The 16,485-nt window shown below is 59.8% G+C and overlaps 6 protein-coding genes across 6 annotated transcripts; 3 read left to right on the top strand and 3 right to left on the bottom strand.

The window, feature by feature from the left end:
• Positions 1-151: 151 nt before the first annotated feature.
• Positions 152-4,518, bottom strand: PHACADRAFT_258278 (uncharacterized protein; the record flags this gene model as incomplete). The annotated part of the gene is made up of 11 exons (XM_007397065.1): positions 152-562; positions 618-804; positions 862-1,006; positions 1,057-1,145; positions 1,198-1,276; positions 1,332-1,497; positions 1,549-2,381; positions 2,437-3,438; positions 3,495-3,924; positions 3,981-4,176; positions 4,244-4,518. The coding sequence occupies 4 exons, from the start codon at positions 4,513-4,515 to the stop codon at positions 3,335-3,337; spliced, it is 1,002 nt and encodes a 333-aa protein (XP_007397127.1). The 3' UTR covers positions 152-562; positions 618-804; positions 862-1,006; positions 1,057-1,145; positions 1,198-1,276; positions 1,332-1,497; positions 1,549-2,381; positions 2,437-3,334.
• Positions 4,519-4,670: 152 nt separating this feature from the next.
• Positions 4,671-6,731, bottom strand: PHACADRAFT_174941 (uncharacterized protein). Its single transcript, XM_007397066.1, has 7 exons — positions 6,253-6,731; positions 6,032-6,199; positions 5,496-5,964; positions 5,292-5,434; positions 5,032-5,234; positions 4,879-4,981; positions 4,671-4,826 (listed from the first exon to the last, which is right to left on the bottom strand). Exons 1-7 carry the CDS (start codon positions 6,664-6,666, stop codon positions 4,812-4,814), a joined length of 1,515 nt encoding a protein of 504 aa, XP_007397128.1. The 5' UTR covers positions 6,667-6,731; the 3' UTR covers positions 4,671-4,811.
• A 483-nt stretch (positions 6,732-7,214) lies between these two features.
• PHACADRAFT_210237 (uncharacterized protein) lies at positions 7,215-8,054 on the bottom strand (the record flags this gene model as incomplete). The annotated part of the gene is made up of 4 exons (XM_007397067.1): positions 7,724-8,054; positions 7,527-7,655; positions 7,318-7,461; positions 7,215-7,256 (listed from the first exon to the last, which is right to left on the bottom strand). The coding sequence occupies exons 1-4, from the start codon at positions 8,018-8,020 to the stop codon at positions 7,215-7,217; spliced, it is 612 nt and encodes a 203-aa protein (XP_007397129.1). The 5' UTR covers positions 8,021-8,054.
• A 2,202-nt stretch (positions 8,055-10,256) lies between these two features.
• Positions 10,257-10,774, top strand: PHACADRAFT_258284 (uncharacterized protein). Its single transcript, XM_007397068.1, has one exon. The coding sequence runs from the start codon at positions 10,543-10,545 to the stop codon at positions 10,759-10,761; it is 219 nt and encodes a 72-aa protein (XP_007397130.1). The 5' UTR covers positions 10,257-10,542; the 3' UTR covers positions 10,762-10,774.
• Positions 10,775-11,693: 919 nt separating this feature from the next.
• PHACADRAFT_258285 (uncharacterized protein) lies at positions 11,694-12,792 on the top strand. Its single transcript, XM_007397069.1, has one exon. The coding sequence runs from the start codon at positions 12,285-12,287 to the stop codon at positions 12,762-12,764; it is 480 nt and encodes a 159-aa protein (XP_007397131.1). The 5' UTR covers positions 11,694-12,284; the 3' UTR covers positions 12,765-12,792.
• A 380-nt stretch (positions 12,793-13,172) lies between these two features.
• On the top strand, positions 13,173-15,346 carry PHACADRAFT_258286 (uncharacterized protein). Its single transcript, XM_007397070.1, has one exon. It carries the CDS (start codon positions 13,216-13,218, stop codon positions 15,085-15,087), a length of 1,872 nt encoding a protein of 623 aa, XP_007397132.1. The 5' UTR covers positions 13,173-13,215; the 3' UTR covers positions 15,088-15,346.
• The last annotated feature ends 1,139 nt before the right edge of the window (positions 15,347-16,485 follow it).

The raw sequence follows: 16,485 nt of genomic DNA on the forward strand, positions 1-16,485 counted from the left end.
TGTCTCCCCAAGGGCCGATGGATTGAGGATTTCTGAGCTCTCTTTTCTTTTTCACATCGTCCACGTATAATAATTATCGCACAGGCGGTACCTTTACTCTCTCCTTTTACCCCAAACCTCGTAATTTCTAGTGGCAGGTCTCTCTGGAATGATCAAACTCCAAGTCACTTCGCCGTCTCCTCAAGACGGGCAACCGACGCTTGCAGACCTTAGTAGGAACGCCTCAGTCATCTCCTCGTCTTCCAGCTCCAGCTCTACCTCTGATCTGACCATCCAAACTCCCGTTCGGCCACGCCCGACACGAAACTTTACATCTCCACAACGCAGGTCGGTGCGTTCTCGGAGCCCGCAGCCCCCGCAGACTCCGCGCGGATCGAGGCCTCCACAGTACCTCACTCGGGAGCTAGGAATCGCAGACGGCTCAGAAGACAGGCACACAGAGCTGCGGCCTCCAGCACCGCTCCGTGGCCAGTCCAGGTCACGCCAGAGCTCAGTCAATGGTCGCATAAGTGCGGGCGACTTTGAGTTCGGACGGGTACTCGGCGAGGGATCCTATTCGACCGTGAGTGCTACGTAAAACATCGCTTTGTGGGGCACGTATGAATGTGGGGCAACAGGTCATGCTGGCGCGGCACCGGAGTACGGGACGGGAGTACGCGATCAAGGTCCTCGACAAGGGCCACTTGAAGCGCAACAACAAGCTCGCGACCGCGTTGGCCGAGAAAAACACCCTCGTGCGGCTCGGCGCAGAGCATCCCGGCATCGTTCATTTGCACTGGACGTTCCAAGATGAATGGAGTCTATGTGAGCATCCACATCCTGAACCTCTCAATTGAGCCAACGTCGTGAGCTTCTGCCCAGTCTTTGTCCTGGATCTCGCGCGGAATGGGGAACTACAATCTCGAATATCTAGATTAGGGTCGCTCTCTATTGATTGCGCACGGTACTACACGGCGCAACTCATAGATGCGCTCGACTACATGCACACGAAGGGTGTCATACATCGGTCAGTGTATGCTCTACGCGAATTAACTGGTCTTCTGACGTGCCTTCCAGCGACTTGAAGCCGGAGAATCTGCTGCTAGACGACAATTATCATCTCAAGCTTACGGACTTTGGGACAGGCAAAATTGTTAACTCCGCAGGTTAGATCTCCTGGATGCATTCATATACTCTATTTGTAACCTGCTTCCCCAGCCGACCGTGCCAAGACGTGGGTCGGAACTGCTCAGTACATATCGCCGGAGCTGTTGGAAGTGAACGAGACAAGCAAAAGGTGCGTCATTGCCTTGGAGCCCGCACCCTAAGCGATCAGCTCAAGCGATCACCAGCTCGGACCTCTGGGCCCTTGGCTGCATCCTCTACCAGATGATTGCAGGCCGCTTCGCGTTCCAGGGCTTGTCAGAATACCTCACCTGGCAGAAGATTAAGCAGCTCGATTATACTTTCCCCGACGGGTTCGACGAGCAGGCTCAAGATCTGGTCTCAAAGCTTCTGGTGCGTCGAGCCTGCTGCGTTACCTGCATGTAGCCGGCTAACGTCCTATAGGTGCGCGATCCGGGACAGCGACTAGGAGCCGGTGCACCAGGCAGCGAAAACGACATGAAGGCCCTGCGGTCGCACCCGTTCTTCTCGAGTATAGACTGGAAATTACTTTGGACCTCTCCAGCACCACCGCTCGAAGTGGGTCTTGTTAAGAAGGATCCACAGGCTGCTGAAGGGCGGTGGGATGATGTAGGTGCGGCGTGGGATGAGATGGTAGACAGCGGGCGAGACGAGGATGAGATGAGCTGGGCGTCAGATGACGATCAGGGTGGGGAGGTCAGGTTCGCGGAGATGCAAGCAACATCGGGTCAGCAGAATGGTCGGGTTGAAGAGGTGGGACCCATGGGCGAGACGCGACCGACATACGTGCCCTCACCGAGCATACCTGTCGGTGCGGCGGAGACAAACGGTCGGCAGACCCCTAGGCCATTGAGCAAGGCGAACGGGGCCAACGGACACTCACACTCAGGGTCTGGGGTGCGATTTGCGGAGAGTGATTTGCAGGCATCGCCACAAGAGCCTTCACAGCCACTGCCGCTATCGAGGCAGACGTCAGAAAGCGAGAAGACAGATTCAGGTGCCGAAGCGGACGAAGATCGGGACACTGTCGCGCCGACACTCGATGACATTCCGTCAGCAGTGAGGACGCAGCCGATCGACGTCCCTCTGGTTACCAGCGGCCCGCGAGATTCGTTCTCCGCAGGCTCTACAACAAGCTCATCGGACGGCAGCCCGCCGAGCACTACATTAGACGCAGCATTGGCGATAGCGCGTGGTAGAGACCGAACGCAGACGCCTATCCATGGTAATGGGCTGTCCGGGGATGATGAAGAGTGGTATGTACTGTCAGGCTAGTGAATTTGACCCTTTCATTTACTGATTATGCCATAGGTCTGCGCTTCTTATGGTAGGAGAACTGGTGCTCTTCAACGCAATGGTCGAGAAGAGTGTCCTGCGAAGACGCGCCAGTCGATTATTAGCCATTGCAGGAGCTCCACGGCGGAAGACCCGCGAGCTGGTGCTTACCGACCGCCGACTGGTCTGCCTCAAGCACAAGCCTGGCCGGCCATACCAGCTGAGCAACGAGCTGTCCTTGCGGTTGTCCGAGCGCGACAAGGACAACAAAACGAGCGTCATCGGCATTGAGCCGAAAGGCGAGCGCGAGTTCGTGGTAATGACAAGCGCGAAATCATACACGTACATCACCTCGAGCTCTGCCCTCGCGCAGACGTGGATACGCAAAGTCCGCGAGGCGTGCACGCAGGCTCAGCAGCAGCCCAAGTCTGGGCTCAGTGTCGCCACCAATGGCGGCCAGCCCGGCTCGAAGCCACCGTCACCGACATCCTCACGGACGTGATGTCCACACCTATCGCAGGATTGTATTCTAATATCATGGTAGCAGTGCTTTGCCGTCTTCCGTACCGTTTCTTACTCATACATGCCACGGATGGACGTGATGGTATTTTTTTAACCGTATGTATTCTCGGGTTCATCATTCTCCTCTCTTCACCATCCTATGGGCTTGCGCATCATTTGCTTTCTTCCATTCCCGCATGCAATGTCGTGATAATCGTTGGTTCTCTTCCTTTTGGTTTGCAAACTTGTCCTCTTGCTGTCGATCGCCGCCCTTGCCTCTACGCTACGTTCATACATCGAGTCCTGTCCCGAAGAATAGCATTCGTGCAATCGTTAGGTACTTTTCTCCCGTACAGAAACCAGATAATTGAGTAAGACTGCCGTAGTGAGCATACATTTCACTAGTATGAAGCAAATGAGTGCTGCGCGAGATTTAACCTGGAGGGAGAAGACTGGCATCGACGATGCCGCCCTCTTCTGTTGCAGTCTCGGCTTCATCGGAAGACATGAAGGGAGAGCGGGGCATCGCCATAAGACCTAGGGACGAGATCAACATCATTACCAGCGCAAACAGGGATCAGTCCGCTACGCACCAGTACGAGCCGACTCGAGGAGACCAAACGGCTTCAGCAAGCTGAGGAACGCCTCGACCTTGGACGTCTTCCCGCTGATCTCGACGATGACGCTGTGCTCGCTGACGTCGACGAGTCGGGCCCCAAACTGGTCTGCGAGCACGGAGATGGACTGCAGGTGGTCGCTCTTCATCCGGAGCAGCTCTGACGACGTCAGGGGCGCAGGTGCGAGTGTCTCCGCCGCGTCGGGGTGCGCGGCACGCTCAAAGTTTTGCACGAGGTTCATCTCGGCGCCGAGCTTCGCGTCGTCTGGCCGGCGCGGCGCGTGCGTGGGACCGCCGCCGTACTGGTCTTCGACGTACTCGGGGCCGAGAATGGAGACCTTGGCGAGCAGGAGCTCGCGCTCGATGCAGTTCGTGTTGGTGTAGTCGAGGACGGCCCAAACGGGGACCTGCCAGGGGCACATATCGTATCGCGTTCAACATGAGATTGGCAGGACACACGCACCAGATCCTCGAGCTGCCGCCGCGCCTGCTCGACAACGCCGTCCTGGCCGCGGATGACGATGCACATACGACTGAGGTCGCGGATCTCGGTCCTACATACGACCAGGGAGTCGATGTTGAACCCCCTGCCGGCGATGATGCCCGACACGCGCGACAGCACACCCGGCTCGTTCTGCACCAGGCAGTTCAGGACGTGCCTAGGCGGACACCGCGCTCTCCGGTCAGCGCGCAAAGTCAGCGTGAGTCAACCAGGGAAGAACGCACCTCTTGAACGGCTGCAGGCTTGGTGGGGGCGTGTTGTAGAGGATGTTCGTGACGGCCTCCTCCGCCGTGCGCGAGCGCGGGAGGTCCATCGTCGGCAGCGGAGGCGGACGGGCGTGGTGGGACCGCTTATAGTCGAGCGCAGACGTCGAGTCGTCGATGGGCGGGGGCGGCTTGGGGACGTTGTCCGAGTCCAGGCGGCGCGCTGTTGAGGAGAAGCATCGCGAGCTGACCGTGCGTACGGTGCTGAGTCGTGAGCGTAGGAGGCTCGCCATGGTTCGGTGAGGAGAGTAGGGATTCCCCAGGCGAAGTCGAACGACTCGAACCCCACACCGAGTCAGGTAAAAGCTCTGGCGCCTAATAAATCTTAATGAACCCACGTGGCGGGTTAGGGAAAGCGCACGCCGCGGATACAACCTTCACGCAGGGCCGGCATCGCACAAAGAGATATTCAGTATATAGCACAATTTACTTATGTTGAACTGAAACCAAGAAGACATCACGACAAATGCACAAGGTCGGTTCATCAGCTCTACAGTCTCTTGGCTCCAGTGTATCCTGCAACGAGCATTTACGCCAACGCACCCTACACGCAGGGATCAGAGCTACACAAGTGATAAAAATACTCCAAGACGTACCATAGGGTCCCAAGCCGGCAGAACAACCTTATCGTCGCTCTCGAATACCTTGACAAGCTCCTTGGGCGCGAGAGCCTTGGGGACCACGACCTGGAAGACATATCTGTATAACACGGCAATCAGAGATAGAGCTGGCGGGAGCAGTGTACTCACTCGTCGAACCACTCGTCAGTCATGATGAAGTACCCCTTATTTCCGGGATCTTCGCCCCACGAGTTCTCGACCTGGTACCGCACAGGCTTGCCGGAGGACGGGTCAACGTGAACACCGGAGATGACCATGGCGTGCGTCATCGCGGACTCGCCCGTCTGCAGACGGTCTGCTTTTGATAGACCGAGCTTGATGCCAAAGGCGCGCTGAAACCCAGGATGCGAGTTGGCAAGAACATCGCATGCGTTGAAGGGGCAGCTCACCTCAAACTCATACAACTTGGTGTCCATGATACCCAGGTTGCGCTCAGAGGACTGACCCACGTCGCAGCCAAAGAACACAGGTACGCCAGCCTGGATCATCTTCACGACTGCCTGCTTCAGGTCGTCGATCTTCGTGTTTACGTCTGGAGGCAGAGTCGCGCGTGAACACGGGATGCACGACACGATACGAAAGCGCAGACTCACAGAGGACAGGTCTGGCACCCCAGATGTTCCCGAGCTTGTCGACTGTGTACAGCTTGCCGAACGCGTTCCTCGGGTCGTGGATGAGCGAGAAGCTGTCCTTCGGCGAGTGCTCGCCCTTGGCGATCGCGTAGAACTCCTGCGGCGTGCCCTCCCAGTGCCCGGGCTTGCCGTCCTTGTCGTAGTAGTCCCACACGAACGGCTCCGACTGGCCGTGCGCGCGCGGCAGCGGCGGCACGCCGAGCGCGGCGGTCATGATCGTGTACACCTCCTTCATGAGCTCCTCTTTCTTCGCGCGTGCCGCGCTGGCGGCTGCGGCGCCGTCGTGCCCGGCGCGCAGCAGCGACTGGTGCAGGGCGCGCAGGATGAGAGCGTGCTCGCGAAGCTTCGTCTTCAGGAGCGTGTTCAGTGGAGCCGAGAGCGACGAGCTAAAGGACTCGGGGTACACCGCCTGTGGGACGATGCCGTAGGTCTGACAGCACCCGTGCATGCGCGTCAGTCAGAGCGTGGGCACGTGATAAGGCAAGGCACACACGCACCTCGAGCAGGTTCACGGCCATGTCCCACTGTCCGCCGTCGCTTATGATGGAGCCCGAGGACGAGAGGTGTTTGACGAGACGGTCTTCGAGGGGGAGGTCGGCATGCTCAATCATGAGCTCGAGGAAGTAGTTGGCCTTGTTGAGCTTGTCGTAGAAGAATAGATACGACTGGAGTCGCGTGAGAGACGTTTCGATAACGAGTAGCACCCCGCGATGCGCACCTGCGAGAGCTGGAACTCCTCTAGGTTGAACTTCTTCATGATGTTGTAGCGCAGCACGTTCGTCGTCGCAAACAGCCAGCACCGGCCGCTGCTCTTCTGGTTCGTGATGGGGCCGGTCTTGAACTTGAGCTCGGTGTTGAAGACGTGCTGGTCAGTGACGACGGTCTTGCGGTTGAGAAGCGTCTGCTTGAGGTCCGCATGGTTCAGGATCGTGCGCGCAAGCTCGACGCTGGGGGTCTCCGCGATCTGCTGCTCCCACTGGAGCAGACTGCTCACGCTCAGAGAGCCATCCGCGGAGGCCGGGTCGGACACGCGCAGCGAGGACAGGCTCTCTGTCACGTCTTGCGCGCTCTGCTTCTCGGAGACGTCGCGCTCTGCGGCGGGGGAGGCGGGCTTGGACGGAGCGGAACCCATGGTTGTGTTGGGGGAGATGTCGGGCAAGTGATAAGAGTGTCGCGACGAGAGCTATAGGGCCTTGGGATCGGGCCGCCGGTGCCCGACCGTGCGACGCGTCTTTGTAAGCGTCAAGATGCATGTGGTCCATTACTGCAAGCGCGTGAGAGGACGACACGAAAAGCAAAAGCTGGCGATAGCGATAAGATAGCGCAGCGCCACGAAGTCGATGCCAAATAGACACAAACGGAGGTGTGCTCGAGCTTTGTTTTCGGCCATGAGACGATGGCCTACATCTTACCGGAGGACAATTAGGCTATCATGCTCACCCTATCAGGCCACCCGAAAAATTCCTGTGCCAAGTGCAAGTTGCGTCCATTCAAATCAGGTAACTCAGCCTGCACACCACTGCCAACCGGGGCGCACTAAATCAGCTGGAATCAAGTATCAAGGCAGAACTCGAATAGGTCAGAGAGACGGTAAAGCATAAAGGCGCTAGCAGGACAGAATGCATGGCAGTGGAGGCAAAAGCGAGCTTTGGACCTCGTCAGGAATGTCTAGAAAGCCTGCTAAGCTGAAGCGAACGCGCCGGCGCTTTGGAGCCAGCCGAACTGCGGTCGAGACACAAGAGTCAGCCTCAGATGATTTCCACATCGATGTCGATGCACAGACCTCGAGAAGGGTCGGTGGCACGTACCCCAAAACGGGGATAAGTGTCTTGCCGTGGCGGTGCAGCTCGAGCAGGTACAAGTCCTGCAGCTGGAGGCCTCCGGAGCCGAACGCCACAGAGCCGTCATGGTCGCTTGTAGTCTCGGCCTGCAAATAAGGCGTAGACGGGCGCATGAGCATATGGAGATATTGGCCAGGGGCGTGAGGATCACCTGCTTCAGGAACGCGAATACGGCCTCTGCGACGCATTCGACTACCCTGTGCCGCAACGTCGGGAGTGCAATGCCGCCGCGGGTGCGCTGCACGCTCTTAATGTGGCGGAACCTTTTGTACCCGTGAACCTGAGGAGCAGGTTATCGTCAGCCATGAACGGAGGACAGTCTCCGGCCTCTACGGTAATCCGACGCACCGCAATGAGGAAAGAAACTTTGACATAGTCTGCCGGGAACAGCTGATCGTCGCGCTGGTCGAGACTTTCGAGTCGTCTCTCGTACGCTTCCAGCAGGCCGACACCTCCGAAGCCGCCGCACGAGAATTCCCATTGGTCCCAGTCTCGGTCGCTCATGACCAGACGGCGAGGGTGGAAGTATGGGTCGTTTGGCAGGACTCGGAGATATGGCCGAGGAACTGTCTTTGTGAGAGGAACATAATTGCGCGAGCCGTCCGACGCTTGGGCTTTTGAGCACATTGCCAGGGAGTTGGACATGTGAGAGGTGAATGTCTGTGCTGTACAGTCCCGGTGGAGTGCCACTGGGTTTATATATAGCAAGAGGTAGAAGCATTCCGGGTTTGGTTTGGCAAGAAGGGGCGGTCCCGCCTAGACGCTCGACCCTAGACAAGGTCAAGGAATGTCTCGACTCTTAAAGTGAGTTTGTTAGCCGGTGGTGGTCCTCTGCGATTGTGTTTATTGAACAACCTGAAATTAATTAAGTAACTTCCCGCAGGTCATTTAAGACACGCTTTTGGAGATGCTCTTGTACGGATTTCAAATATGAAAGTGTCATTTCAAACCCCGACGGTTGTACCAGACTGCTAGATCGCCCTCCAGTCAGACTCGTCGGAACGTAGTCGCAGGACGTGATCCGAACCTCTCCAGCCTCGCCAGACGACTCGTGTCACGATAGCTCCTGCCTCATTTGGCAGGCTGTCGGGCCCAAATGAGATCTGAGCTCCGCGTCCTCGTCGTCTTCAAAATGTTTTTGCCACGGAAGGCCCTTAGGCATGTTGTTTCTGATGCTGAACAGGCGTAAGGAGGCGCAAGGTAGCATCGGGTCCTGTGTACGGCATGCGCTAGATCTTCGTTGCACTGATGGAACACCATGCGTCGTGAACATACCCGCATAGCACGGCATGTCCGAGTCGTGGGCGTGCTACAGGCGCGCGGACGGATGCGAATACCGGTAATGTCCACTGGCATATGTTGGAGTGCGTGAGATTGAAGACCATATTAATATTCTTGGGCGGGCAAACCGGAGGTTTATGTGGGTCGGTGGTCTCAGACAGAACAACGGAACGGGCAGCTCAAGGCGTGGGCAGAGGTACCCCCCGCGACGAATGGTATACTTCAGGGTGGTGGCGTTTTTGGCCGTGGCAGAATTGCTTGCATCAAAGCAGGCACCCCTGGCCCACCAAGAGCGGGGAGCGATGGATCAACTAACTCTGGTTGCGGCATTACGAGGCGTCCAGGAGGCAATTGACCGTGTGAACGAAGGGGTCCTGGACCCTCTCGGGGTCGGAGTTGGACGCGGCGCCAGAATCTGGTGGGGTTCGGGATGTTGGCATTAGCGCTGCCTGGGGCTCATTGCAGCATACCCTCATCGACTGTGCGCTTGCCGTTGGCTAATGTCATACCACAGAGGGCTACAGGATAGAGATGTGTACAGGCGGTGTATACGTTTCCAAGCAACCTTTGTTCACTAGTAGCTAAGGTTGTAAACGCATGAGCCCCCCGCGCGCTCCCCGCACGTTTAATGGTGAGGCCCTACCCAACTCGTGGCCTTGCGCTGACCCATGAGTGCGTAGTTCAAGTACTGCACGGTACTGCGCCAGCACAAAGCCACTTCTGCATCAACCCGGGCGTGTCGTATCTGTCAGCGCGGCTTGCGGCACCGCCTTGGTCCCGAGCAGGTTTCTCTCTGGTGCGCGCGGACGTCATCCCAGCAAGCCTTTGTGCCCATGCACATTATGCCTATGTGTACAAGTCCACCTGGTCTGATGTTGGCGGAAGAAGGCATCGGGCAAGTGGCCAGAGAGTCGCGAACGTCGAAGGGTCTAACGGGCGAGCCGCCGGTCCCCGACCATGCGGTGCCGCGTCAAAACACTTGGATATGTGGCCCGTTGCGAGTGATACGCACCCATGTGATACGAAAAGCTGGCGGTACCGATAAGATAGCGCAAACGCCACGAAGTTGGTGCCAAACGGACGCAAACGGAGGTGTGGCAGTGCTCGTGTTTCGTCTTCGACCGCCGTCATCACGAGGCCGACTTCAGTGGTCTGCTGTCCTCATCCAGCGCATACTGTTGAACAATTGGGTTGTCATGCATACCGTTGCTTACCTATCTGGCTTTTGAGTTCACGAGTCAATTTTTGGTTAGTGCAGGCTCGTGACTGGCTCTATCTGATGAACTTACTCGCACCAAGCGCAGGGTGCGGCCACCGTGTCCCGTTAATTTCAGCCAGCTTTGACTCCATTGGACTCCTCCACCATGTGCGACAATGTACTGCGTTCTTGGGAAGCCAGTTCACACTGTCCTATCTTTAGCACCCGCGAGTGAGTCTCCGCGATTTTCTGTGGGCATTGCGCGTTGAACACAGGGCCCTGGATTGCCACGCGTCATAGTAAGGGCGGGGCGCTCTAAATCCTGGCTTCCGTACGCCTGGGTGCGTGTGGCAGCAGGCTAGTGAGAACTAAGCTGCCTGATACTCGATCATCTCGTCATTCGCCCGGGACTGCGGCGGCTCAGCTGTGCCAGCCTGGGGGATGCCGTGGGTACCAGTGAGATGAGGCAGAATCGTTTTTAAGGGTGCTGCGGCAGCCCTGGGTACAGGGTGTATTGCCCAGACGGCTTGTCAACCCGCAACGATGAGCCGCCACGACGTAATCGTTACACGCACTGAGGAAAGATACTACGATAATGGCGCAGCCTACTCTCTCCTCTGACTCGGAGCTACTGCACCCGTACTGATTCGTGCACCTTAGGCTCGACACACCAACAGATCATCTCACTATGGCGCACGGCACGCGGCTCCCCGACGAATTTCGCCACTGCAGCCCCACTCGCTCCCCTGTCGCCTTGCCACGTCGGCGACGATGCGCCCCGCGCCCCGCGCACCCGCGAACCGCGGCGAAGCGCGAAGCACGGGGAGCAGCCATCCATTCAGCGGCAGCGGCGGCCCACGCGGTGCGCGGTGCGCGGCTGATGGAGCTTATCACTCCATTTCATTAAACGGGGGGAAAATTACGCGTCCCTTGCGCCGCTCGGCGCCCGGCGCCGTTCCAGGCACCAGCACCCCCTTGGGCCCTCCCCTCTTTTACCCCTTCTGCGGCTTCGTGGCGACCCGTGGCACGCTTTCCGATGGGGAAAGCTTCGTGGCGCAGAGGTGGTCGAGAGGCGGGCACGCGACATGTGCGCTGCGCACTTGTCCGTTCTTCGGTTCGTGTGTCGGCCGTTTCTGTTGGGTGGAAGGAAGGAAAGGAAAGGAAGGCGCGGTGCGAAGGTGCGGCGGGTTGTGCGTGCCATGCCGACGAACAGATCGACGGTCGAGGCTCGTGCGCGCTCTGGCTCGCGCGACTTCTTCCTGGGAGCTGCGAGTGGCGGCACTTGTTCCACAAACAGACAGGTCTCCTTCGAGCCGGGGCGGATATGGACATGGAGTTGCGTCCGGGTCGCCTGCTATCTCGACCCGTTGCTGACGGGGACTGCCTCCGTACCTCTATCTGCGATGAGAGAAGCGGGCGCGGGCGGACACGGCGTCGGGGCGGAAGCCACGCGCGGAAAGAGGAGGCCAAACTGCCTGCGGGACCCACACGCAATCTTCGTTGCGGGTCTCAGGCATGATTGGGTTTGAGTAGAGAACTCTGACGAGGCCCGGTTCTGTTGATTGAGGCGGTTGAGCGGAAAGCGACTACGGTCTTTGTTACGTTTATGAAGCGTGTGGTGGAGGATCTGTGCGGCTTGATCGCGATACGCATATTATGCAACATTTTTTGGCGAAGGGCCTCTGGGCCCGTGTGGTGCTCACGGTGGGTGTAGTGGCGAATGCTGGTGGCTGATGCTCGTGAGTACAGCGTGTTGGAGAAGATGATCTTCTGTCATTCTCGTGATGCACGGGCAGCTGTCTGGTCACCGGGCTTCATTTTGCTCGTTGTACGGGGCAATTACCTCCCCCCGAGATGGTGTCCTTGGGCCACCGGTGCAGGACGGGGTGTGCGGTGTATTTATCGCAGGTGTGCCGCGCGCCGCCCTCGCGCGCCTTGAGCCGTTTCCAGAAAGGCTTCCATATAGGGAATTTCGCCGTGAGCAAGGTTCGAAGTGAGATCTGATCTCTGTTGAGGTCTTCTGGCCTGCCTCTGCGCTTCGTCCGGCGCCGTCCGCCCTCCGCAGGCGCGACTGGCGGCCGCTGTCGTGTCTGCTGGTGCGGGCGCCGTGCGCTGGCAGGCGGTGGACGTGCTGGGTGGCATGTGCTGGCTGGAGGCGGTGCAGACGGCGAGGATGGGCGGGGGTGGGTGTCGGCGGGCGAGAAGAGGAGATGGTATCAGGGACGGGGAGCGGTTGTGTACATATGAACCGCATCTGTCGAGGGCATACTTTGATCGACTCCCGTTTAGCTCTCAGGCTCTCTCCGGGCCCATTCCCGCCGCGGCCTCTCGTCCTCAGGCTCTCTATTAGTGCCCAAGTCCGCGCTCGCCAGCTCTTCCGCGTCCCCGTCGTCCCCAGGCCCTCTTCCGCTCAGTACATGTATCTGGAGTATGCCTCCAGCCCTCTGCGTCGCTGCCGACGTCGGTCGCAGCCCGTCCCAGTCCCGCACAGACCCTCCCCTCTCTCCTCTCCGAACACGTCCAGCTCCCAGGCAAAAACGAGATGCGCCATCCCAACGTCTGCCCCATCTTGCCGGTCCTCCCAATCGCGACCCATGGCGACCCATCCAACAAACCCCCCATCAACTGCACAGTCCCGCACCGCCCCCATCTCTCTCCTACAGTGCCATCGGTGCGAGGGTGGTAACCAGCTCCCCCAGCATGTTTTCACTCAGGGACCAGGCAGTAGAGACCTTTGAGGCTGCTCTCCAGAAGCAAGGCTCGCTCTTATCCAACGGCAAGATGACCTCCCCCACCACCCACTCGCCCACCAGAATCATCCCGCCCCGAGTCCCCGCCCTGGCGCCTCTCGCCGCCTCCGACCAAAGAGCACAGCCCGCTTCGCACGAGCCGTTTACACCAACTACGTGAGTTTTACTTTCAACGGTCCCGGTTCGTATCCACAGAGCAATCCTGACGTCCCTCTAGCCCCCCATTCTACCCATCACCGACGTCGCCAAGCACGTCAGCTATCCCAACAACCCCGTCTCTCTCCCAGCCCCCCTGGCGCACGCCCTCGCCCTCCAAACACTCGTACGGAGCATATCCAAGCGACAGGGCCCCCTTTTACACCAGCTCATACCCCCGAAGACGGTCCGTCACAACGTCTTCCCTGCACTCGCCCTACCGCCTCAGCCCGGTCGCCCTGCCCATAGGCCGAAAACTGCCCAAGTGGAGGGAGGTCCAACAGGCCGAGCGTGCGCTCAACCACGAGCACCGCCGGTCCCCGTACCCCCACGACGCCGACACGCCGTCGGCCAGCAGCGGCTCGAGCCTCTCGCAGTACCGCCGCCCCGACCGGACGCCACTGGGCCCGCGCCCGATGGGCTCGCACTCCCCGCCGTACGCGAGCGGCCTGTGCATCGTCGTGCCCCGCGCGACGGCGTGCGACGACGGCTCTGCAAGCTACGACGCCGCCGCGGTGTCGCTCGCGCTGCTCGATCTCGACCCGGAGGTGCGCCGCAAGCGCGAGGAGGTGCGGCGGTGGCTCGGCGGCACGGCGCTCGCAGGGACCCCCGACCGCCCGCTGTCCTACGCCGGCACGTCCCCCGGGGACGAGCTCGTCGCGGAGAGTGCACCCGAGGACGCGTCCGTGCCGCGCAGCTCGTCCGACGACTCGCGCGAGGAGGAGCCCGAGCCTGCCGTGCCGTTCACGCCGTCGTCCGCCTGGACGCACCAGCCGCCCGGTATCGCAGTGGGCAAGGAGATCAAGCTCGCGGCGGTAACGGCGGCGGCGGCGCCGCCCCCCGCGCTCGAGCCGCCGTTTGACTATGACAATGCTGCCGCCGCCGCCCAGCGGATCTCGATCGAGCGGTCGGCGTTCGATTCGGACACGGAGGACGAGGAGGACGCGAGGCTGGGTGAGATCCGGATCAGCAAGTTCAGCCGGTTGCGGAAGGCGTTGAGGAATTCGATGTCGGTGCCCAACATCGCCGCCCGGCGCTCACTGATCGATGGGACGACGGAGACACCGCTCGTGGGGACATCGCCCGAGTCGGTGTCCGCGCTCCGTGCGCGGCAGACGACAGGGTCCACAACCTCGCTGCCGCGGAATCCGTACGTGCTGAAGCTCGCAACGGACGCGGCGGCGCTGAGCCCCGTGCCGTCGAGCGCCGCCAACAGCCCCGGGAGCCAGGTCGACGGGGATGCGCCGCGGTCACCGTCGACGCCCGCGACGCCCGCTTCCCCAAAGGCGCGGGAGACCCGGTCGTTCATCTTCGAGATGTCGAAAACGTCCCTGCTGCTCGAGGCGCCACCGCCGCCACCACCGCTGCCGCCGCTGCCTAACGTGTCGCGGTGCCACGGCCCGCCACCAAACCTGCCGCTGCCGCCTACGCCCCTGTTCGCGAGCACGCCGTCGCTGCCGCTCGCGCGGCCCGCGCTGGGCGATAGTAGCGGCAACGGCAATTCGTTCGCACCCCGCTGGCGCGAAGACGTGGACGCACACGACCGCCTGACCGTCGTCGACCCCGACATGAGCATGGCGCGGCTGCAGGAGACCATGGCGAAGCTCGAGGCGTACGCTCCGCGTGCCGGCGCCACCGACGCAGACGTGTCTCCCTCTCCCGGCAACCCCGCGAAACCACTGCCGCAGCCTGTCGCCACGGGAAGTAAGCGGCGGGCTGGCGGCAAGCAGCCGACCGAGCCGGGCGTCGTGGGCGGGGGCGTGCGGGGTGTCATCGTCCTCGCCGTCGAGCCGTCGCCGACGCCCGTGCGCCGTCCGCCCAGCACCGAACGCCGCGGCAGTAGCAGCCGTCGCCCGCCAGCCGTTCCGCCGAAGCCTGAGAAGAACGTCCCAACAGGCAGCAACGGGCTCGCGCGGCGCCCGAGTGTGCCGATGCTGCCGCTCTTCGACTTTGAGCGCCCCGGCGAGCACCACGGGCTTGACCTCCAGGGGCTGCCGCTGCGCAGCACGTCGCTGCAGAGCGTGCACACCGCTGGCAGCAGCAGCAGTGGTGCGGAGGGCGTCGTACAGGCGTCTGCCGTCGCAGAAGAAACGTTCACGCCCCAGCGGCGGCAGCAGCAGCCTGCGACGCCGCCCGCCCGCGCCCCCGCAGAGCAGTCGCACTTCTCGCCCGAGTCGCCGCAACAACAGCAACAGCAGGCATGGCGGGCGCGTGGGTGGCGGATGCGGCGCTTGCTCGGTGTGCGGACGGAGCTCATTCGCGGGCTGCGCGGGTCGTTTGTTTCGTGACACGGACGCACGGACGCTCTTTCTTCTTGGGTGCTTGACTCGAGGCCGGTTTTTCGCTTGAGGGGCCTCTGGCCAACAGTGCCTCCTTTTTTTTTGACGTCTTGCGACGTTTTACCTGCATGTATTTTCACGACGCTTGTGTTTTCGCGCTCTCGGTTTTGTTCGGATAGTATTTAGTTGAATCGTGTTAGTCCTGTGTTGTTTTGTTTGTGCAACCGTCGATTTGTCAGGCGTTATACCTCCCTCTCCCCCCTCCTTTGTAGCAGTAGATCTATACCGCAGAAAGCTCGGTGTGTAAAATAGTCGGACCGATAGAGATGAAAAATAATATCAGAAGTTGCTATGCGGTGTGCTGTCGGGGACGATGTGATCGATTGCAGGTGACAGAAGATCTATCGCTGTTGATGAGATTGGTATCCGAGGTCTCAGACAGCTCTCCGGGCCCGAAGGGCAGGTATCGGTTGCCCTCGTCCCCGGCGGGTCTCACTTCGCAGCGCCAGCCGCGGTGAGCATGGCCCAGTCAGCACGGAGACGTACACACACACAGGCTTGTCTTGCGCTCAATCCCACGGTCGTCGCGCGAGGGACGAACGTCGTCTGCACGCACACGCGTGCGGGTGCGTCGGTTTTCCCTTCAAGTTGAGGCCGGCGTGGGTGGGCGCGCTCCCTCCGGATCAAACTGCAGCTGGGGCACGCGCGAGCCCCGGACGGGGTCTTCCTCCCCCACCCGCTCTTTCCGAGCCAGCGCGTGATACGCAGTCCTTGTGAGAATTGTCGTAGACAGGCGAAGACGGCGGCCTTGAGTTAGCGCGCTATGACGGGCGTCGTGAACTACGACGATTGCCTAATTGGGATGCGCCGCCCCAGAGTTGGCATGCGTTTGGTTTTCAACGCTTGATGGTACGGCAGGCTCAGGTCAAATTCCCGAGACCCAAGTCAGAAACCCAAATCTGATACCATCAGCGCTCGGATAACCGCCGTACACCACCAATCTCCGAGTGCACTGGCGCCTCTTACTCTGAACATTTGAGCATTTTCAGCATAAATAATCGATTGATATTGCATGTATACGAGGTTAGAAGTCAAATGAAGCATGTCAATCATCGTTGGCAGGCCCAGGTGAACAGCGATGGCGGCGTTAGGCGCCCACTTTCCATATAGAAGCAACGCGTCGGGGCTTGGGCCCCCTTGCCGTCGGAGTCGTTGCAAGTGTGCTTGACCTTGCCCTCCTATGTAGCTATTTTACTAAATGTATATATATTATCAGCTGCCAACCTAGTTATGATCAATATCACCTAGTGAGAACAAGTCATGCTGTACTCGCTATATTGTGCTGCTGACTTAGGGTTAGGTTCTAGATAAGATAATCGAAGCTATGGGCGCTTGATTACCGCTTCG

The sequence above is a fragment of the Phanerochaete carnosa genome, assembly GCF_000300595.1.
Source record: "Phanerochaete carnosa HHB-10118-sp unplaced genomic scaffold PHACAscaffold_6, whole genome shotgun sequence".
NCBI classification, from domain to species: Eukaryota; Fungi; Basidiomycota; class Agaricomycetes; order Polyporales; family Phanerochaetaceae; genus Phanerochaete; species Phanerochaete carnosa.